Genomic DNA, 22,370 nt, shown 5'->3' on the forward strand with positions numbered 1-22,370 from the left:
TGTCTTGTTTTAATATTTAGATCTTGACGAAAGCTAGTTAGTCTAACTAAAAGCACAAGCTTTACTACCTAGCCTGTATATCAAACTATCTCCCTTTTTTTTGAAACAGACTATGAGCAGATAGCTGATAGCTCCTCAGAAATAGATCTTACATACACACACGCAAGCACACACTACTGTCCTTCCCTGTTAATCAGAGGGATTCAAATTTGACCACTACTTTTGGTCATAAGTATGGGAGTGTTGGATGGGCAGAAAATGATCCCAATATACCAAGGTCAAAAATTTAAAATGGTTGTTATACCACAGAAATAAAAATTCTAATTTATATTTTTTTTATCCTTGATTTAAACATCTAAAAGCATATTAATTTAGCAATATTTATTTATAAACAAGTGCATTGTTACTTAGAGAGTTGTTACTGGAAGTAGAAAATGCCAATAAAAATCTGTCTTTTCAGTTTTGCACATTTGGTAGTCGGCAAATTGGAAGAGGTTATTACGTGTTTGACCAGCGGTGGAACCATACTCGGTGTGCACTTGACTTAATGTTGGAGAAGCATCTTAATTCACAGATGTGGAAGTGAGTAGAAGTGAAAGAGTTCTTATTGTTCTTGGTATTTGTAGAAATACATGAAGCCTGTGATTCTAGTTAAAGAACAGTAATCTTGTGTTCAGATTAATTGGATCAAAGGTTGATGGTCTATGCTTTACATTTTTTGCAACAATTAACTATTAATAAAATATTTTAGTGGCATTAATCAACCTCAAGATACAATCACTTTAATGTAGCATTATTAGGCTGGGTGTTATTCCGAAGAATGGTAGCTATGTAGGTTTTTGCTTATTTTTCTGTTCACCTGCAGGAAAATTCCTCCAGCATCTAGTAACACAGCATCAGTTCGTGCACCACATCGGACAAACTCTATGCCTGCGTCACAGTACGGTGTCAGTGCAGCAGGTTTCCTCTTACCCACCACAGTTATGTCATCGCCAGCATTGGTATCTCCTTCCTGCGTGTCCCTGAATAATAAATCGGTACCATCACATGGAACGACACTAAATGCCAATCCTGCTACTTTGGGTGCAGTGGATCCTGTCTGCAGTATGCAATCAAGACAAGTGTCTTCATCCCCTTCAACACCTACAGTGCTTTCCTCTGTACCTTCACCTATGCCCAGCAAACCTCAGAAAATGAAATCCAGCAAATCTTTTAAACCTAAGGAATCTTCTGCTGGCAGTGGCACCTGTAACAGTACCGGCAGCGTCAGTAGCAGCGGCGGCTCAGGAAAGAAGCGTAAAAACAGTTCCGCACTGCTAGCACCTTCTCATTCCACAGAGTCCTTTAAGAAAAACTGTGTGGTTAACTCTGGAAACTCTGGGACCTCCTATCATCCATCGGTGACAGCTTCGTCCCACAGCGTCGGCCTCAACTGTATGACTAGCAAAGCTAACTCTGTTAGCCTCAAACATGACCAATCAGGGAGGGGTCCTCCGACTGGAAGCCCTGCAGAATCGATAAAGAGAATGAGTGTGATGATGAACAGCAGCGACTCCACGCTCTCCTTAGGGCCGTTTGTTCATCAGTCCAGTGAGCTGACTGTGAATTCACACAGCAGTTTTTCACATTCGCATACTTCCCTTGACAAATTAATAGGAAAGAAAAGAAAGTGCTCACCTGGTTCAAGCAGCATAAACAGCAGCAACAGCAGCAGCAAATCAAATAAAGTTGCCAAATTGACATCGGTGAACAATGTTCATGCAAAACACACTGGTGCAATCCCAGGGACGCAAGGGCTGATGAACAATTCTCTTCTTCATCAGGTAGGAAATTCTGTCTCAAACTAAGCCAGTATGAATCACATGCTTGTATTACATGTGTTCTCTTAATTATTAGCTAGCTGTTTCCAGATCTTATTCAAGTAAAAGATAGTTCTCTTGTTTGTCCACTACTCATTTTGTGTGTTTTTATAGTACATTTACACAAGGTTTTTACAAACACTCTCGTAAAGTGCAGCTTTGTTTTTAAAGTAACCTTAAATATGATATTCTACGTTCCTTAGATGTTGCTTGTGAATTGCTCTCAGATGAAACTGAGTCCTCACATTTTAAAAAAATAATGTAAAAAGTAAATCTTGCCAGCCAGCCATGGAACTGCGCTGTGTGTCTCAGCCTGACTTCTTATTTCTGTGTCAGTAATGAACGTTCCACGAAGTGGAACATGATGCTGGTAACATAACTGTGATACTGTGATGAAATAAGCCTATTATCCCAAGGTGTCATTGGCTAACTTCTTAGTAATAACGAGATTAAATGTTATAAATAAGATAGAAACCTTTTCCGTCGGTAAAGCAAACAGATTTACTACAAAGGATGCAGATCTCATGAATACGTGAGATTCTGTTTTAAAAATTAGTTTGGGGTTTTGGTTCTTTTTAAACAAATCGCAGTGGAAAAGTAGCGTATTGGGAGAGAAAGTTCTTGAGAAATTAGGATGAGAGATAATTTAGAAACTGGTAGCTCAGACTTCTTAATAAAACTATTCAAATTGGCTTGGAGGATCACTTGGAAGAGTAAAGATTTGATACAGCTCGAGGAGATTATAGAAGATGGAACTAGATTTTTTGAGCTTGAAAACCCAAGAAACTTTTTGTTTCCTCTGGTTCTCATAACCTGGAATCTGTGTACCCAGAGAGCTGGGAGGTCAGTAAGAGCTTTTTCAGAATGGTTTCTGAATTTTCAGTTTCAACCATAGAAGATGATTTTCGCCATTATGTTGTGTTTACTGTAAAAGAAAAGCATTCAGATGGCTGAATGTATTTTTGGACTTATCTAATACTATTTCAACTGTGTAATGTGAATAAAGGAGAAATATAATTTGAGTGAATTAAGGAAGGAAATCATGTCTGAAACCATTATAACTTTAAAGAGCTTTAGCTTGAGAATCGTCAAGTCTCGACCGAGCCCTCCGCATGGTAGTGGTGTCGCGGGGTGCCTGCTGATTCTCCCCCAAAAATGCTCTCATTATCCAGGAAATGTCTTTTAAGGGCATCTGCTACAACAGCCTGGCTCACTCATCCTTCTCTTTCTTTTGCTTGCTCAAAAGCCAAAGGCACGTCCCCAATAGCTGAATGCACCATGGTGAGAAATGAACTGGACAATTTTCACTACAAGCAAAACCTCCATCTGAATTTCTGGACTCCAAGATGCCTTGAGTTTTCCCAACTTCCCATGGTCCTCAGGTGTGGAAATCTACTGGACTGTCACTTAAACAAGGAATTTCCCTGAAGCCATGTCTGTAGCAGCGACTATACTAGAAATGGACACTGGATGAAGTTCAGCCACATAATTGTTCTTATCAGTGTTAACGGTGGTCTGGACTGTTTGCTACAAACCTGTGAGATTTTCCTTACAGGGTTACATCATCTTGCCACTATTTGACATAGATTGGCTGGGCAAACGAATGTTTTCTGGGGGGAAATAAACGTTACTGTGGACTTATTTTTATACTGATGGTGTCTTTTGTAGGTGATAGCTAACTAGACAGACACCCCCAAAGGAGAGGACCCCGCGACAAGGGGGAAAAAGTGTGTGAGGCACAATGGAAAGAAGCCCTCAAGAAGGGAATATGGCTTTAGTGTTTTTATAGCAATGTTCCTTTAATGGAATACAAAAATAGCACAATTCAAAAAATAGTCTGTGTTTTGCCCAGCCTTTTGCAAGTAATTTGGGATAAGAAGCTATCAGGAGTTTAAAAAAAACCAAAACAAACCCAACGAAAAAACAGAAAAACTTGTTTGAGGCCATCGCTCAGAAAACAAGTATAAAAATGTCATACTTGCATGATACAAAACCTGTCTTATATTATTTTGTGTAAGATTTGATTGCAGAAGAAAATAAAAAGTTAATTTTGTTTTTTTAAAAATCCAAAAACATTGAACAGACAAAGGCAAATAACCTCTAAAACTATATGCCCAAAGAACGTATTTATTGACCTATACTGTATACCATGGGCCTTTGTATTTAAAAAAACCCAAACAGCTGCATTGATTAAATTAGGCTGGATTTGCCTTCAGCTGGTAAAAGTAGCCCTTTTAAAACTAAGTATTTAAAGTATTGAAATATTTTCTAAAAAACATAAAAGTCAGTTTCTTTATGCCTTGTTTGTATAATTAAATTGTTAACGTGTTACGCTTTCAACCACTAAGTTTTTCTTTCCCCAAAATTCTGGAATAAATGCCAATTTGACCGCAGAGCTCATGTAAAGCACAGACGTGTGCATCGCAGGCATCCCACGCCTACCCCAGCTTTATTCACAAAGGGGGCTTTACACAGTTTTATATAGTCCAGCCAATTTTTAGGAAATATTTTATCTTGCTTCAAAACACCTCAAAAGTGAATTCCGCTGAAGGGCTTGTTGTGTAATGATTTGATTCGTCTCAATGTTTTTGTTTTTAAATGTCAGGTGAAGTCTCAAAATGGACTAAACTTCTATTAAGAGGCAAAACGAAGGAAAACAAATCCCTAACCAAGAAGATATTTTTTTTTCCTGCCTTAAAGGGGCACCAGCTATTGCTGAGAAGAGACAATCTGAGCCTGTCCAGTTGTTGGCGTAGCCCAGCCTTCTCCCCAGTTGTGGTGGCAAGTAGTACATCAGGGAATCCAAAGCCACTCTGAGTAGCAGTTGTTGAGTTGTTTACCTAATGATGCTTTCAGTTTAACCTGAACTTGCTACGAAATCATTGTTATACAGCAAAACAACAAGAAGCCTCTATGCAGACACTTGAGCTCTGAATCGATATGAAAGATCACATCGAGAAAGCAACGTACTAGAGGCACTTGTTATGCAAACTTTTAATAAAAAAAACAGACAGCTTTTCAGGAACAAAAGGATTCGTGTTTAGTAAGATGCCCTGTTGAGAGGATTCTTAGAACTGCCATTGGTTTAACGTAAAAGTGATATACCACAAAGAGAAATCAAAGCGTATTTAATCCTGCACGTTTGGAGGGAAATCCACACTCTGAGGAAGTCCCTGGGGCAGAGCTTCCACTCCAGGATAGAGTGAACAATTGGGTGAGATTGAACGCTAGCGAGTTTGTGACCGAACTCTCCTCTGGTTTTTTAAGGTTCTGTTGATCTGAAAGCATAAATGGCAAATCCGTGCTCCTTCGATAGCACGCAGCCGTGTTAAAAAGTGAATTCCTGGTCACTGCTCGTACAGGGCCAGTGTCTGCAGCCACCTGCGTCGTGTGGTTTTAAGCCATTGGGAGTAAAGAGTTACAACGGCGTAAATTCTGTCTGCCCTTGCGCATAGGCCTGCTTAAATATTACGTTTTAGATCTTAGTTATAAGCAGAACATTGTTCCTGAAGCTTTTATTGTCACATAGTTCTTACTGTAAATAACTGAGGAAGCTTAAAATTAATTTTCCTTGCAAAATTTGCAGTGGCTGGGTTGTTTCTAGACAGATTTTGGTATTAATTTAAGAGAATACAGTTTTTATAGTCTTTCCAACTTCTCATTATGACTCCTGCAGTTTTCTTAACCTAAAAAATTGCTGCAATGATGAACAAAGAATTATACAAGAAAAAAAAAAACATACTTTTGTATCTTTATTTTGGAATTTCTTGTTCTATTATAAATATTGAAGTATCCCTATTTCAGAAGACATATTTTGTTAATTGATTGTACATATTTAAATATGTATTTTTGCACAGGTCTTTTTTTCTTATATCCAGTTTTGGTACAATTGAGATCATCTAGTATTTATTTATTAATTAAAAAAAAAAAAAGCAAATACCTTTTTATAATTTGAAGTGGTTCACTGCCAAGCCAATAGTTAACATGCCTACTTTGCAACTTAAGGGATGCCTCCGTTCTGTGAAAGCTGTGTCCCTTTTGGGAGTGGACACACGCAAGCTCTTGCCCGGGTCCTGCGCTCGGGTTCTGCCGCGGGAACCCGAGCGCAGGATTGGAGCCAAAACGGTCGCTACGGCATTGCTTATCAGTTGCCTGATTCCCAGAAGACTACATTTAGTTAAGTGACACACTGCTTCTCTTCTCTCTTTTTTTTTTTTTTTTTTTTTTTTTTTAGTGTTTGTGTGCGTGTGTGTGCGTGCGCATTTGTGTGGGTCTCATGTGGTTTAAAACTAACGGAAAAACTGAAAGTGCCTGATATAACTAGTTTTAAGCTTGGACTGTTTAGACAGCTTCTCCTTAAAAGACTTGAATGTTCAGTTGAAATTTTGGAGCTTGCTTTTTCCACCGATATATAATATATGTGTGCGTATATATATGTATGTGTGCATGTGTATATATATATATATATACACATACACATACGTATATATATATTTTCTGAACTTAATGAGATGGATTGACAAAAGAAAGCGAATGATGCTGGTAACTTTTGTAAAATCTTTTAATTAGAATACCTTGTGTTGGAACAATCTCATTGATAACTCATATTTAATGTAATGCCAAGGGTTTGAAATATGGTTTTAACTAGCAGTTTATTAAACTGTCACATTTTGGGAAGGGAGGGAGAGGGGGAAGTTATTAATTCATAAATGAAATCATTTAGAAAACGTTCAAAATAGTTGGTATTACAGGAAAACAAAACAAACAAAACAAGTAAGTACCTCTTAAAAACATTAAAAAATAAAGATGTGATTTCCACATGACACTTCTAAGGCAGTTGTCTTCCTGTAAGAGTTCTCTTGCCAAGGAATCTCTCTCTCGTCTTTCACTCATTCTGTCCTGGAGGAGGGAATTGGGCTTAGAAAGATTCTTAAATGTTTCACTGTTCAGCAGAAAAGAATCATTTTTACCTTTTGTGCAAGATATTTTACATTTTAAAGATAATTTTAAAATGAGCACTACATAATGTCAATGTGAATGTAGGCCTTGAAAGCATCTTGCTCGGTGTTGAGCCTGGTTCTAAAAGCAATCTCCTGTGTAAAATGTGTGAATAGTTTGATAATTTGTATACATAATCAAGAGCATCTGATCAGCTGAACTCTGTGTTGGCTGCTGTATAGTACATGAACAAATGTCATGGGATAGAAAAATTACTTTGGATATTTAAAAGAAAAATAAATATATAGTCTATTTGTTTTGTAACAAGTTTCTGTAAATAAAATAATTTATACTATTTATAAGAAAAAGTTGTGCTTTGCTTCATGAAAAAGATTAGTTTGTTGAACAAACATGTTACTAAACAAGGCAATAAAATTAGGACTTTTCAATAAATGAGGTTGGTTGCATGGAATACATTATATGTTTCTGCTTCATTATAAAATCATTCACCATTAAAGGAAAACATTATCTGTACCGGTGCCTATGTGAACTAATTTCAGAGAATTGGATGTGGTCAGACTCTGCCACGGTACCTCAGCGTCGCGAGAGCGGCTGCAGGGGCAGCCCGGCAGGGTCGGATCCGTACGTACTGCAGGGCTTCGGGGCCTCTGTCACCTCCGCAGTATTTTTCCCGTGCAAAGGACATTTTATTACTTAAGGTTCACGCTTTATTGTTTTCTAAATAGAATAATGAGAAGCAGCTTTGCCAGCCCCAAATGCGGTATGTTACGGGATCATGTTTCCTTTTTTTTTTTTGCCTTCCAAAAAAGCATCTTCCGTGTTTTCACAGTTTGAAGATCCAGTGTGTGAATGCAACAGGTTAAATACTCTTGCAGGCTTTTCTCTGCATGTGACTCTGGACTCACGTGTGGTGGATGACTTCTGAGGAGCGGTTTGTAAAACTGGTAAAACTCCTGTTAGTGGGATACAAATTCATAGTTACATCCATGGCAATGCTTCCTTTTTTCTCTCTCTCTCTCTGCCCCCCTGCCTTTTTCTTTTCCTCTTACAACAGTAAGAACAAAGTTTTTCCTTAGTATTTGGAATAAATGCTACAAGATATAAATGGGGGGTCAGGCAGCAATCGGGTTCTGGTTTGCCTGTTTATAACGAGTACTTCTAAGATTAGAATATTTATTTTATTTATATTCTAATATTTATATTAGAATATTTATATTTACCTTTTGTGTTGACTGAAGATTTTTATTTATTTTTTTGTCTCACCTTCCTGCAAATATCTTTCTTTTCTAGTAGGAATGTCTAATTTCTGCTCTACCCTGTGAGCTGTTGGCACTGAAGTTGGTTGTGCTGGGCTGTACAAGTGATGGCAGCCCCGGGCGTGCAGGGGACAGGAGCTCGCAGAGCTGGGCCCTGTGCTCATCGCTGCATTCAGGCAAGTTGGTGACTCTGAGCTGGCTGCATCTGCTTCAGAATTGAAGGATTAATTCTGCGTTTAAAATAGCATCTGTATCCCCTAAAACTGGTAAGGTGAAGAAAGAGGAAAAAAGGTGCATTTATCCCGTATAACGCTGAGCTCTTTGAGGTTTCTCAGAGCTCTGCAGGTTTGGCGTGTTGGGGTTTGTCATGAAAAATGCCTCCTGACCAGGTCCTGGAGTGGAAGCCAGTAAACACGGACTTCCCTGAAGTGGACAGAAAGCAGTTTCTCTCCTGCCACTGTCTCCTAAGAAGATACTCCCCTTTGTATCTAGGAAGAGCTGCTTGGTGATGTAGGAGTTTGAGCCTGATAGTGTGTGCAAGGCAAATCCAGACGTCAGAGGTTCTCTGTGTGTACGGTTTTGTGCACGTGCGTATCGTCGATGCCCTTTGCATTTAAAATGTAAGCTGGTGATGTGTCCTTTGAACCCGAAGGTGTTGGCTTTCTCCTGGTGGGGACGTGTTGGGCTCAAAGGCTACAACCTGCCTTTGGTAGAAAAACCTCTAAATCCTGGTCCTGCACCCGCAGCACGTGCAGCCCTGGAGACAGGGGTGCACAGCCTGGCCGACAGCGAACGGCCCTGGCACCCATTACCTTTGTAGGCTGAAGTGCTCTGTGGCCACCATTACTGAAATAACCAATACAAGGGCTTGCAATTGGCTTTATTTAAATGCAAATTCCTATTGGTTCATTATTATCACATTCTGCAGCTTGTAGGATGCACCATGGGACCCTTAATTGGACTGAATGCTTTTCTCAGTGCTTTGGCTCAGAGCTGCATTGGCTGCTGGATTTGTTCCTAAGGAGCAGCATGGGATCTTTGTCACAGAAAAGCAGCATATGCTTGTTTTGGTTTTATCTGGCCCACCAAACTTCAGGGGCATCTCAAAAAAACCTTTGAAGTTGTTCAGACTAGCCTGGAGTCAAACTTTATTGCAAAGGATGAAGAAAGCTGGTCTAAGAAATGCAGTCAAAAAGCATTGTCCAAGCCCATGGGGAACGACTGGAGTTGACATCTGTAGCCAAATCAACACAAAAGCTTTCTTCAGCATCAGCAGGAACAGGGTGGTGGTGCTGCTCTCCAAGACAGTGCTGGAAGTTTTCTTTGTCCTCCATTTTGCAGTTGAGCTCCCTTCACCTGTGTCCCTTCCTGTCCACAGCAGGTGACTTTTTTCAACAGCAAGTGCCTTGTCATCTGCAAGGCTAGACCTTAAACCGTGTTCATTGTGAGAAGAAAGGGAGCCTTTGGCAGGCCAGCAGAGACAGGTGAGCTGAAGAATGTCTGCACACAAACTAGATTGCAACCATTTTGTAGCAAAGTTTTACTGACAAACCCTACAAAAACCCTATCTCCTGTCCTTCCCTCCTGTGTTCCCACAGCTTAATGGCAGTGAATGTATTGCAGAGCAAGGTGGGAAGTGTCTCCGTGGTGTGGCTGCATGTTGAATTCTGTCTGATTCTGGTTACCTTGTTGCTGGTATGAAGTCAGCCTTCCAAAGTGAAATTGGGGAATGGCATTAGTTCAAGGAACGGCACAAGCTTAAATTACGAGAGAGAATGTACAACTTTGGCATGTGGACTATAAATCCATGGAAAGGCTGTGTCTGGAGTGCCACTCACTGCCAGATTTAAATAAATGGAAATCATGAGATGAAATAAACCAAAGGTAAAACTAACATGATCACGGGACAGTGAAAGGTAACACTTGAAGTTACATCAGGGTTTAAAGGAAGCAGAAATCCTATTACTTCTGATTTGACATGGAAATTGAAGGGGGCAGTTAAAAATTAGAATAGAAAAAATTATGCCCTTGATCAGCTCAAGGCCTGACCACCCTGGACCCCTCTTTGGAAAAAGACTATGTATGTACCAGATTGCTTTTTCTTTTTTTCAGGAGAGCAATGTAGATCACTGCTCTGGCTATCCTTGTGCCTCCAGCTGTGGGTTTCAGGAGGCGTTGCTTTTCCCGACAGCTGTCCAGAATTTTATCTGGCTGTTTGGCATGGCTGAGAGGCTGAACTGCTGCACAAAGCCTTAAAATTGTTCAGGTAAAATTGCCATGACTCTTTTGTGCCAGGTCTTGGCCCACAAAGCTTTGTCAAGAAGCTCTGCAGGTTCCTCCCAGATCCTCCTTGCAGGACACAGGCTGGGATCAGAAAATGAGCAAGGCAAGTAGGAATCTTTACAGGGGGTCTTTGCTCTGGTAGGATATGTGCACTGCTGGTTTGAATGTTCTGGTTTTTCAGCCACCTGAGCAGAGAACACCAGATTCTGAAATGCTTGGCTCTCACAGGATGATAGTGATGATTAGAATAAAATAAAAAGTGAAAGCTCTGTAAATATCTTACAGCACACTAAGAATCTTTAGTAATACTTTTATTTTCCTCACAAAGGTGACATTTCCAAATTTTTTTCTGCTGCTCTTACACTAAGAGCAGCAAGGTTTCTCTTAAGTGAATGAGACCTATGTTAGCCTAGTTTTCTTGAGTAAGTTTCTATTCCCTTCAACTTACAGTTAAAAATATATATGGTAATGCATAAGCTGAATGGAAATCCTGAGATTTACTTCGTGAAGCTTTGATACAGTTAAATAAGGCCAGGTGAAATACAAATACGTTGGAAAGGAGAATTCATCTGTGCACCAGAAATGAAATCCCTCAATTCAGTGATGCCTAAGGCCCATACCTGTAGTATGGTCTTTCGACAGGCTTAACACTTGCATGTATGGAAGGTGGAAAAGACGTTAGCACAAGGCAGCCAGAACTAAAGTCTTCCTAGCTGGCTGATACAGAACAGATCTAGAAAAACTGAGAGAGATTATTGCAGCTCTGAAAAGTCTGAATATTGGTCTAAATTAAAACTTTGTAAGAAGTGATACATGTGTGAACACACAGAAGCATTAGCTGACCACATGGTAAACAAACGGGGGTTCTCTTTTATTACTCACTAGTCTAAAGTGAAGATCAGAATTTTCTTCTAATCAGTACTGCCTGAAATTTAAATCTTTAAACTCTAGCTAAATAGCTACTTCTTGGGGAGGAAAAAAAACAACCAAACCCAAACCAGCTTTTAGTAAGTAGTAAAAAAACAAAAAAATCATTAGGTTGTATTTTGGGTTTCAGAACAGTTCAACAGAGAATATTAATGGACCCTCAACACTGTGGCTGAGGAGTCCAACCTCGGGCCGGTGGCAGCGACTCAAAGACAGGAGATCCTCCGTGATCTCACAGCAAGAGGAGCAGGCATGTGAAATCCCACGCTGTCCTCGCCGCTGCACAGGAGCTTCCAAACGTCAGGATCAGTCTGTGGGTACATCTACCTGTTGGTGTTACTTCAGGCATTAAAGTCGCAATGAGTACGGGCAGGACATGGATTCTGTTGCTAAGTCCAGTGGCATCAAGCAGCTAACAGAACTAACTCACAGACTTTCTTTGGGAGGAAAAAAGAAACCCCAAGCCAAGCAAGCAGGGTAACCAGCTGCTGCCGTAGGCTCTGCTACAGCCAGAAACCACGTGTCATCAGTCTGGCTGTAGCCTACTTGAAACATTTATTGCTCAGCAGCTGTGAAGAAAGAAATCGTAACCCCCCCTACAGTATTTGATCAGTTGTGTCAAACTGCAATAGTATCTTTCACTGTCCTACCATCATTTTGACATCTGCAAATCTAACAGGGGAAGTAATTACAGATGTGATGCTTTGCACCTGTGCTTTGTTTTCAACAGCTAGCAAGAATGTCATTTTAAGGGAGAGGTTACTTCAGGTAAAGATGTTCCCAAAGTTATAGCCCTTACAGTTTTCATGGTTATATTATTGCTTCACCACAGTCATTTTCATCCTTATTCCTTCTCCCTTAAGCTGTAATGCTCTCGTAACAAGAGCTCGTCCTGTCTGGACAGTGCACAATCTCAACTGAAATTTTTGGCTACTTTACTATTATGCAACTGATTCTTTTCACCTTTGATTCAAATACATAAGTCTTAAAAAAGCAAGCATAGAATCACCATTAGTCCTCTCTGTTCACAGATCTTGACACTGCTTTGCTATTAAATATTGCACACTGTGTACACAGTCAAGTAAAGGAACAAAGTATATTACAAGAGATCACCAACTGTATCATACATTTAATAAATGAACTGGGAGCCATACACCAAAACAGAACATTGTTTACATAATGAAGTGGGAAGTAAAAACACTACCTCTTTCGCTAGTAATTTTTTTACCTACAGTATACCAAGTTATACAATATATTTATAGGTTACTTCCAAAATGTTTTAAACATCTAAATTTTGCATTCCCTTGCATTAAAAAAATTTACATATTAATTACTCTGGAAAGTTTCTGAACTCTGTTTAGCAGCAAATCTCCTTTCTTGATGGTTTCTTGGTACTGCCAATTCTTGCTATCAGGCCTAGGAATTGTAGGGGAAAAAAAAAAAGGTTTAGAAGTGAGAATATGTTTTACACCAAGCCACTTACATTTCTGTGATTAGTGTCATCAAAATGTATAAAATTCAACTGGGCTGTCAAAAACAATTTCTAGGAATTGTTAGCATACCTGTTAGTTTCTACAATCTCATTTACTTTGTCTATTTTGCAGTGTAATCGCCCAGCTGCAATAAATCTTGAAAGCTCCCTAAGTAAAGAAAAAAAAAAAGTTAGTTAAATCATCCTTCACCAAGGACTTGGAGACCTAGCAGCACTGAACCTGCTAGTGCAAAACAACACTGTCACCACACTATATTTCTGAAACAACAGCCTATATATTTTCATCAGGTATTTTGTGCATCCTCATCTTATTAAAGCCTGGGCATTACACACAAGAGTAATCATTCTAGCAATCTGAGTACAAAATATCTTAGTATTTTCTTCTCAGGCCAAAGTGTCATACTTGAGTTAGTGAAATTTATCATTTGGCTTAGCACCAACTACTCTTCAAATTCAAAGGTAGCAGTCATGTGGTGTGCCTATTCGGAATTTATCCTGAGGTAAATATCTTCATGCCAGTCAATTCATTAGAAAAGTCTCGTAATACTTCCCTACTCTCTAGCAGCTCTAAATATGCTTTTTTTTAAATTTTGCTTTATCAGCTGGTGGTCTACAGCACATTACTGATGGTAGAAGACGACATTCCTCTGATCAACAGTAAGATAAGTTACAACTAGTAATAAATTACTGGGAAGCATAAGAACTAGTATGACTTTAAAACATTTACCTTTGAATTGAATGGTATTTGGTTTAACACCTGTTAATTAATTTCTGAATATTTCAAGCAGTATTTGTATTTCTGTAACACTTTTCTATGTTAGAAAATCTGAAATTTCTCTATGAAAGAAGAATGACTCTTGTGAAGGCATTTGAAACAAAAGTGTTTCAAGTACATAGAGTAAAAGGCCATTTCTCACTTCACGTTCTCATCATGATCTAAATCTGTTGGTTTTACACTAGAAAAGAATTGCAAATTGAGACCACAGTATACATTTGACTTAAGTAAAAAACATCAGATCCTGTCCACATACCAGAAACCAAGCAAAACTAAATAAGGAGACTTGTAGGGTACATAAGATGTGCCAAAGTTGGAACAGTTTTCGCATAGTTGTGAACTAAGTCAACCTCTAAAATCTTAAGTTTCATAGCACATGGAGGTCAACAGATACAGCTGTATAAAGAACAAAGTTATTAAAAAAAGACTAATTTCTCATATGGCATTCAGAGTGAAAGAAATACTGGAAAAGTTGTCATGAGAGATTGCAATCAAATTATTTTCTTTACTGAAACATACGGTTCAATTAAATTTAGCCAAGCTCTTCCATAGAAACATAACTTGGCATGTTTCAAACTGAAGTAGAACAAAGATTTTTATTCATAATGGGATCATTATAAATGATTAAAAGGTGTAAAGTGAGATCTTTATGGACTTATAAAGCCAAATAACTTACTGATCTATGAATTCTACACTGACTCCAAATGCTTCTGCCATGTATCCTAATGTCAATGACCGGTAAGACTCTAGGAGCTGGCTGTAGGCATGGATTCTCATTTCTCGTACATAGTATCGATAGTGAGGTGCAAACAGCCAATCTTTTTTCATCTCTTGCTCTACAATAGCTAAAAAGAAAAAGAAAATGAGTCAGTGATCTCTAAGAAATGTAAAATATCAGTTATGTAAATAAAACACATAACACCAGTTAATCAGTGTGAGCATAACTGTAGTGTATTCTTGCATACTTCAGGATATGAAAGGTATTCTACACTAAAAAGAAGTAAGTTTGTATAATCTCTGTCAGTTCTAGAACCAGCAGCAGTAATATCATGCAAACAATATTGTGGCAAAGCTAATGGCCCTGTTTGTCAGCACCGAATCCTTCTTTCAGGGTCTGAGCTTGTCTCCCCTCTGCTGCAGGGGGACCACCTCACCGAAGGCAAGTGCTGGGATCTGCTGTCACACAGGAGCCACGTGGTGCTGGGAAACCAGCAGTACTTGGTATGTAACTACTTGAAGAAATGTTGTTACCCCAAACTGGGTAAGGAAATAAGAGCAATTTTCTGGGACTGGCTCTTAGATTAGTCACTTCAGTGCCTGGAAATCTTTGTGACTTTTTCTCCTGACAGTTTTAGCTCTCGGCTAGCGATAAGGCCAGCAATAGAAAAATGTTGCCCTTAGCTCTTAACCCCATCAGGCCTAGTCTTCCACAAAATGAAGGGTTCTTTTTTGCTTTTTCTAAATATCTTATTTTCTTGTATTCTGCATCTGACAGAAGGAAAACAAGCAGTCTGAGAACTGGCAAGAATGAGAGTTTTCTGAAAAGCTTTTCTTCAGTGTCGCCCTTTTACACAGAAACCAGAGCAGAAAGGCAATGGTGATAACAATGAAAACTTTCTATGTCATTTCTTTTACAGGTTGAGATTTGTAGGACTTGTAGTCTAAACTTCTTTCAAAGATAAAACCTTTCAAAGATTTCCCATCTGACCTGGCTCTTGAGGTAAGATGGTGCTCCATAGCCATTTTCAAAATGCTTTTCCACCTCATCAGATGTGACCTTTCATGAGGCTTACTGTATGTGAAATTTTTCTTTGTTTGTTTGAAAAATCAAATAGCAGCAAATTTTAGGTCGCTGTTAAAATCTTTTTTTTTTTTTTTTTTTTTTTTGCATAAAGTAGCTCTAGTTCTAGACTTTAGCTACTCCACAGAAGTTGTGCATGACCTGAAACAAGTAACTGTAGCACCTGACATAGTGTTGTAGGAAAAAACACAGCCTTACCTAATGACTGGAAAAAGGCTGCATAACGACATTCATACAGAGAAAAGAGATACTGCCGTACAGCTGGCAAACTGTGTAACACTTCCAGAATCTCTGCGCCTTTAATAACCTGAAAGCAAACAAACATATTTAAATACCATCACTTTCAGCTTGGAGATAAACAGGTTACAGAAAGGCTGTGTCTGTTGGAACGGGTATTTTCACCTGCTTTCCTTACCTTTTCCCTAAGGTCAGGCCTGTCTAACGCAATCATGCTGACATAGACGGTGTAGGTTACAAATGTTTTGTAATCCATAAGTTCATAGGATGTAAACGTTGAAACTGTATCAAGGAAGAGCTCTGCTGCTTGTTTGAAATCTCGAATAGCTACGCAGTAGAGGCCCTGGTACACTTTCAGACGATTTCTCCTGTCCCAGTCTCCTCCTTCTTCTATTAGACTTAAAATAGAACAAAAAGAAATATTTACTTATGTAAAGGTATTATGTAATAAGCTGTATGAAACAAGTACAGTAAATCACCTGATACTGTGTGATTAGAGAAAGAATAATTTGGTTTATGTTACAGCTTGTTGAAACAGTCCAGGCTTTGTACACCTGTGGCTTCCTTGGGACAGGAGAGGCCAGCGCTTTTGCACAGTGCAAGTTTCAACTGAAAGGAAAAGTTTACAGCCTCTTAAGCAGTGACAACAGTCTTTTGAGATGTGCACACAATTATTACTGTCAGTCTCAGCCGTGGCAATGTATTTCCATTGCCTTTGCTGCTAAAATCAAAGCCGTCCAACCAGCAGCATAGAAAGAATTTAAAAGTTGCCACTTTTCAAGAATCATATTAACAGCCAATTGATGTGGCTATAAGCAGGAGGACAGGCCAAGACAACATCTGCTGAGAAAGCAACACACAAAAAAACATCCTCCAAGGAACATGGTAACTGGGAAGATCCTCTGCCTCGGTGTCTCATGGCACCAGCAGAACTGGAAACCACAGCTTGCTACAGGAACCGCTGAAGTTCAGAATGCTGGGGGCACAGAGACACTGAAGCTAGCAGTGGAAACGAGGGAAGGCCAGCGGCACCAAAGCACACCGTGCTCACACTGGGCTCTCACTTCCAGAGGAAAAGCTGATGCTTTACAGAGCCAGCTGGATTCAGCTGGCAATCCTGCACTGCACTTTATCATACAATCTAATCACACCCGAAGTTACTTGTCTTCCAACAGCTACAGAACAGAAAAGTGGGAGCTGGGGGTGGGCTAAGAATTAAAATCAAGTCAGCTGCTAGAAAATAGCTGACACAAAATATTAACCTTTCTTTTCTCTTCCTCCTCATAAAAAAAATCCAGGAACAGGAAGCTCTCCAGCACAAGCTAACGCCCACCCATCACTCCATGATTCTGTCTCACAACCAGTCTTAGTAATTTCTTGACAACAAAGTATTTATCTTCTTTTGTTACAGTTTGTCTCAAAAGTGCTTTAGTGCACTCAAACAACCCACGCAGTACCTTTTTGCCTTTTCAATGTTCCGTGTGATGAGATCATTATCCATATAAAACAAGCCAATCCTTAGGAGATAGAATACGATATCCAGACGATGTCCCAGTGCCACAGTTTTGTCGTAAGTCTTGCGGAATGCGGTCAGAGCTCCCTCCTAGCAAGACAGTATTTTCTACTGTAAGAATGTTAAAAGCACCTAAATATTTACAAAACGTCTATGGTAAGTACACCTGTTGTCTTCTGCTGATAGCTGTGACTTTGTTAGTTTCCCACAGAACTTTAACATGCATTCTGAATAATCTTAAAGAATCAAAGTTTAAATCAAGTTAAGAGAGACACTTCTAATGTATCTTGTAAATCTAAGGACTATGAAAATCAACACTTTAACTTGAAATTAAGTTGCGTTATGTAAATAGCTTAGAAAAGTCTAAAGACAGAAGGTAAGTGAAAAATAACATCTGCAAATGAAAAATAACTTTTTCCGTTTCAAGAAAAAGTGTTTTAAGGCCTGCTTGTTTTTTTTCTAGATAATTTAAACTTCAGTAACACCCTCCCCTACTTTTCTCTATGGGACCCATGTCTGAGTTGTGCCATAGAGAAAACGCCCTGTAAGTCACCCAGCTTCCTCCCTATGAACAGCACTCACGGGAACCTGCCTAGCTAAGAGGATTACAATGCAGTGCTTTTAATGAGTCCATAAAGCCTCTGCCATGAACCAACCTTGTCCCCAATCCTGCACAGGTACTCTGCTTTGGCCATCATGGCATCCCGGATTTCACTCTCCCCCAAGATCTTTTCCGCATCTTCCAATTCGTTGTCGAGACGTTTTAATTCTTCCTCGTTAGCTTTCTTCATTTTGTTCAACAGATCCGTGTCTATCTGCCATTCCAGAGACTTGCAGAGTGCTTCATAATACGGAGCCATATCTGGAAGAAGAGCAGGAAAGCTTCTCCTATTAATTGCTGCAACAAGTGTGTGCGTGTTTCTAGAGCAGAGTACCGAAGCACAAGATGACTGATTGCCAATGCCACCTACGTCCTTTCTATGATCAGGTACCTACTAACTCCAGAGCTGACAGAGCCGGTGTTTCAGCAGGCCCTGCCTGTCACGTTTCTTTTTGCTGACTCTTTCCTACCACTGCTCTCTTCACACCTCTCCCACTTGCACTTTTCTTACTATTTGTATGTCCCTGAGCACAGTGGATCCCAGTGCTCAACTCGTGCCTTTTAAAACACCAGCACGCTGTAACAGTGGCCAAAGCTGGGGACAAGGCACCACACTGCTATGTCCGAACCCCTCCCTGCCCCGCCTGCCCCCGAGCCCCCCTGCCCTCCCTTGCTCTCGGGCTGTCCCTGCCCCAGGGGCAGACTGATGCCCCCCACGCCCCCGCTCCAGCCCGCCCCGGGGATAAACGCAGTCAGACCGGCTCCCTGCCTACACCTGCCCGCCTCTTCACAGACAGACAGAGCCGGGGGTCGGAGAGAGACCCCCCGCACTAGGCCGCACTCACTGTGGAGCCGCACGGCCGCCATCAGCTCGTCGCGCGCGGCGGGGTCGGGAGCACGGGGCCGCAGGCTGAGGAGGAAGCGGAGCTGGGCGATGCGGAGGTCGGGGTTCTTGGGCAGCCCCTCCTCCTCCAGGTTCTCCAGCGGCATGGCGGCGGGACGGGACGGGGCAGCGGGGCTCCGGGCGGCGGCGGGTGGCGGCGGCGGCGCGGCCCAGTGACTCAGCCGCGACGGGCGGAAACGGTGGCGCGCTTCCGCCTCGCAGCGCCCCCTGCCGGACCGGAGGCCTGACAGTGCTAGTGGAAACTGCGCATGCGCGGGGCGGTGCCGGTGCGGCTGCTCGGGGGGGGGCCGCTGTGCGGATGCGCATGCGCAGTGCGGTCCATAGGGGACGGGCACGCGCAGTCTGTAGGGCTATAACAGCCGTGAAGGGTACGGAGGAGGCGTGAGGAGTGCAGGGGATAGGGGTTGAGCAGGCACGGGCTGTGGGCGCACAGTGCGAGCTATAGGGGCTGAGCAGGCACAGGCTATAGGCGCACAGTGCGAGCTATAGGGGCTGAGCACAGGCTATAGGGGCTGCAGACGCACAGTGTGAGCTATAGGGGCTGAGCAGACACAGGCTATAGGCGCACAGTGCGAGCTGTAGGGGCTGTGTAACGGCTGTGCTGGCTGTGGGAGCTGGGCTACAGGGGCCGTGCACGCGCAGTCTATAGGGGGTGCGGGTCGCCAGCGCGCTCCCCGCTCCCCGGGCGGATCGCGCCTGGCCTCCGCTCCGGCGGGGTTTGCTCAGCGTTTTTAAAAGGGCTTTTCGGGTGTTTGGTGCTGTGAGCGCGAGGTCGGGAGAGGTATTTCAACGGGATCTCGGCTTTTGCCGTGGAAAAAAAAGCAAAGAAAAAAAAAAAGTAGGTTTGTAGCCTTTATAGTTGCAGAAAAAAGCTGGAATATGTTACCCAAAAGCACGCCTGTGGCTCAGAAAACAAGAAGGCAAATAAAAGCGGCTTTAAACCCCCATGTTTTGGTTATATCTCATCCGGGTTGAGGGGGGAAGTGTTCTTTGCTTCTGTTTCTCTTTTTTTGAGTTGCAATCGCTTTTGTATTGATTGTGTGATAAGGAATTGCTTTGATGCTTTGCAGAGAACTGCACATAGGTCTGCAGTGTTTATGTTATCTGCCTGTTGGCCCTTCCGTTTGCTCAGAGCCCTATTAATTAGGATTTTTTTATGACAGACGCTTTTAGGCCTCTTGCATATTTTTCTTTTGAATCTTGTCCCCAGCTATGTTTCTTGGGCAGCGCGCTCCGGCGCTGTGGTATGCTGTTTATTCTTAGCGTGCCTTGTTTAGGAAGAAAAGGACAGTTGTTTTTTTTCTGCTAAGTAAGGCTGATGTTTCATACGCTCAGGCACTGCACGCAGTGGTGAGCGTTACTTGTGTGAGCAGCTGAGCTGGGGTTAGCTCACAAAAATTGAAGAAAAAAAAAAACCTGAATCAGCTCCAACGTCCAGTTATTGCAGCCGGTCTCTCTAGCGCTGGCTGGAAGGTGGAAAGTATGTGCAGCTCCCTTGTAAGCAGATAACCTGGCTGTCACCTTCGCTCTTTTCCTAATCCCTAATAAAGATTGGTTTGCAACCACAGCTGGAGGGCTGCCTCTCTTCCAAAATTCATGTCATTCGTAACTATTATAGCTGTGGCCATTCCTACTGTCTGTAGGAACACCCACACCCTGTTAACATCGCTGCATCTCTGGCATCCACAGTTCATCGTGGCAGTAAAAGCCACAGTTTCATTATGGGCTGTGGGAGAAAAAGTTTTTCATTCTCCCTGGATTTGCCACTTTTTAATTAGTCCCAAAATAAGTTACTAGGTGTGAGAAGAGTAAGGGAGCCGAGTTTTAATTTTCCTCCATTTGGTTATTGCTAAAATGTTGTGTTTTGTTTTGTAACCATATGAAACACTAGTTAATTAAAAACCCCCAGCATTTATTGTCTGTAAATATTTGCTTACATCTTCATATTTATCTATATTTAAGCAATAACTGAGAGCAAGGGAGCTGGCTAGATGCACGTGACGTTCGCTGCTCAACATGAAAGGAAATTCAGAGAGAATATTTCCATCTCAAATATTTAGATGAAGAAATAAGGGCTTGTGGTGACTGTAATTCTCACATGGCCTTACAGCATTCAAAAGGACCCAAATCCATAAATACTTATTTTTTTCCCCCCCAAAGTGGACCTCAAATGATTGCTTTCTTCCCTGCAAGATGCAGCAGGGCTCCTGTGGTGGCTCCCAGTAACTCTAATGCTGCTGTTTTACTTGAAGAGTGATGCTACAGATATGCTGCAGGTTGTTTTAATGGCATAACATACCTTGGTTATCTAGCTGAAAGTAGGAGCCAGGCCCTTTAGAAGCTGGCAGGAGCTCCTCAGCACCTCCCTACAACGCTGCGCCCACAACGCACTAATCCTGCCCACCTTCCTCCTTGCTCTAACCCCACAAGTGGCTCCGGTGGCATCTAGGGCAGCCAAGGAGCTCTCCTCTGCCTGATGGCAGTTTTGGAGTGGGACAGGTTTGTCAGCCCCTCTAGCCATGCAATCAAGCTTAAAAATAGCCAAATACAGTGGTGTTTGCTACTGCTTTGCTCTCCAGCCTTGCCTTTCTTGTAGCTGATGGCTGCGCTCCTCTCACAGGGAGCAGAGATCTCCCATCTGCTTGTTAAATCAAGGGGTATCGTGTCTCTCCGTGTCTAAGAACAGACGTCTTGACTTCTCTTCCCTGTGGCAGAGGCTCCCTCTCCCAGGGTGGTGCAGACCCCGCACCCCCCCAGTCACACTCATGTGCCTGGGGAGGTTCACTTGCTCCTTGCAGTTCCCAAGTGGACGCATCCTGCGTGGTCAGTACTCCCGACAGTTGCAGGTGATCACCGGCATCCTGACTAATGCCACCATCCTTGTCCTCATTTTTACAGCTGTGGGAGGTCACTGATGGAGCTGGAAGTGCCAATACAGATTTCCAGATCTCCTCCTTCCCCAGTAGTAGCTGTTACTAAATGCTACCCGGAGCAAGGTGGCTCCCCGTGCCCCTGTGCGAGGTTGCTCCTTGTTGTGTCCTGGACAGCCCTTGGTTCACAGCCGTGCCCAGGCCACCCCGATGTCCAGCGAGGCACATCAGCTGCAGCGTGTCTGACGGCGGCCGAGCTGCCACAAGGTGACAGTGTTTCAGAGCAATAACTGCGCCGCGTCTCTAACCGCTGGCTGGTTGGTTTGCTGAGCAGTTTTCCTTTCCTGCAGCGTGCAAAGTGAAGCCCCACTATCGCTGAACGCTAACTGAAAGCTTTGGGGGCCACCAGCCTTCTGCAGGGGCACAGCTGGGACAGACCACCCAGAACCTGCCGTGTCCCCCTCCCCAGCCACCGCCGGGTGCCCAGGCTCCTCATGCCCAGCTGGATGCTGACTTGCTGCTTGCAGGGAGCCACCCGTTACGGCAGCGTCAGGATCCGAGCGTTTTGCTTGCGGGTGCCATCGATGGAGCCGGGGCCCTGTCTATCACCGCTCCCTTTGCTCGTCCAGCCCTGCTGGGCGCGGGGGCTCCTCTCTCCCAGCCCCCAAAAGCTGATCCCCCGCAGCCCCCTTTGTTTCGCCCCTGGGAAAGGGGAGGTTGGCAGGTGATTGGCGTTAGTTGGTGCTGGGGCAGGACCATTGGGCTTTTAGTTTGTGACTGGTGGCTCTCCAAGGGATATGTAAGAAAGGGATGGGTCAGTGATGTGCACCTTTATGGTCCAGGAGTGTGTTCAGGGAAAGCTCACATCACCTCAGGGTACTTGGCACTTGTCA

General features: G+C 42.4%; 2 protein-coding genes across 6 annotated transcripts in view; one reads left to right on the plus strand and one right to left on the minus strand.

The window, feature by feature from the left end:
- The window catches only part of ATXN7 (ataxin 7), a 90,218-nt gene extending 82,887 nt beyond the window's left edge, over nt 1-7,331 (plus strand). For all 5 annotated transcript variants that reach the window (XM_068408662.1, XM_068408666.1, XM_068408664.1 and 2 more), the window contains 3 exons: nt 461-582; nt 866-1,823; nt 3,106-7,331. In XM_068408662.1, the coding sequence (XP_068264763.1) occupies nt 461-582; nt 866-1,823; nt 3,106-3,126 (1,101 nt within the window). In that variant the 3' untranslated portion in view covers nt 3,127-7,331. The remainder of the gene's footprint in view (nt 1-460; nt 583-865; nt 1,824-3,105) is intronic.
- A 5,062-nt stretch (nt 7,332-12,393) lies between these two features.
- On the minus strand, nt 12,394-18,780 carry PSMD6 (proteasome 26S subunit, non-ATPase 6). The gene is made up of 8 exons (XM_068409270.1): nt 18,549-18,780; nt 17,759-17,964; nt 17,047-17,192; nt 15,768-15,987; nt 15,551-15,659; nt 14,228-14,396; nt 12,847-12,924; nt 12,394-12,700 (listed from the first exon to the last, which is right to left on the minus strand). The coding sequence occupies exons 1-8, from the start codon at nt 18,691-18,693 to the stop codon at nt 12,604-12,606; spliced, it is 1,170 nt and encodes a 389-aa protein (XP_068265371.1). The 5' UTR covers nt 18,694-18,780; the 3' UTR covers nt 12,394-12,603.
- Nucleotides 18,781-22,370: the final 3,590 nt, after the last annotated feature.

This window comes from Nyctibius grandis, chromosome 10, assembly GCF_013368605.1.
Source record: "Nyctibius grandis isolate bNycGra1 chromosome 10, bNycGra1.pri, whole genome shotgun sequence".
NCBI classification, from domain to species: Eukaryota; Metazoa; Chordata; class Aves; order Nyctibiiformes; family Nyctibiidae; genus Nyctibius; species Nyctibius grandis.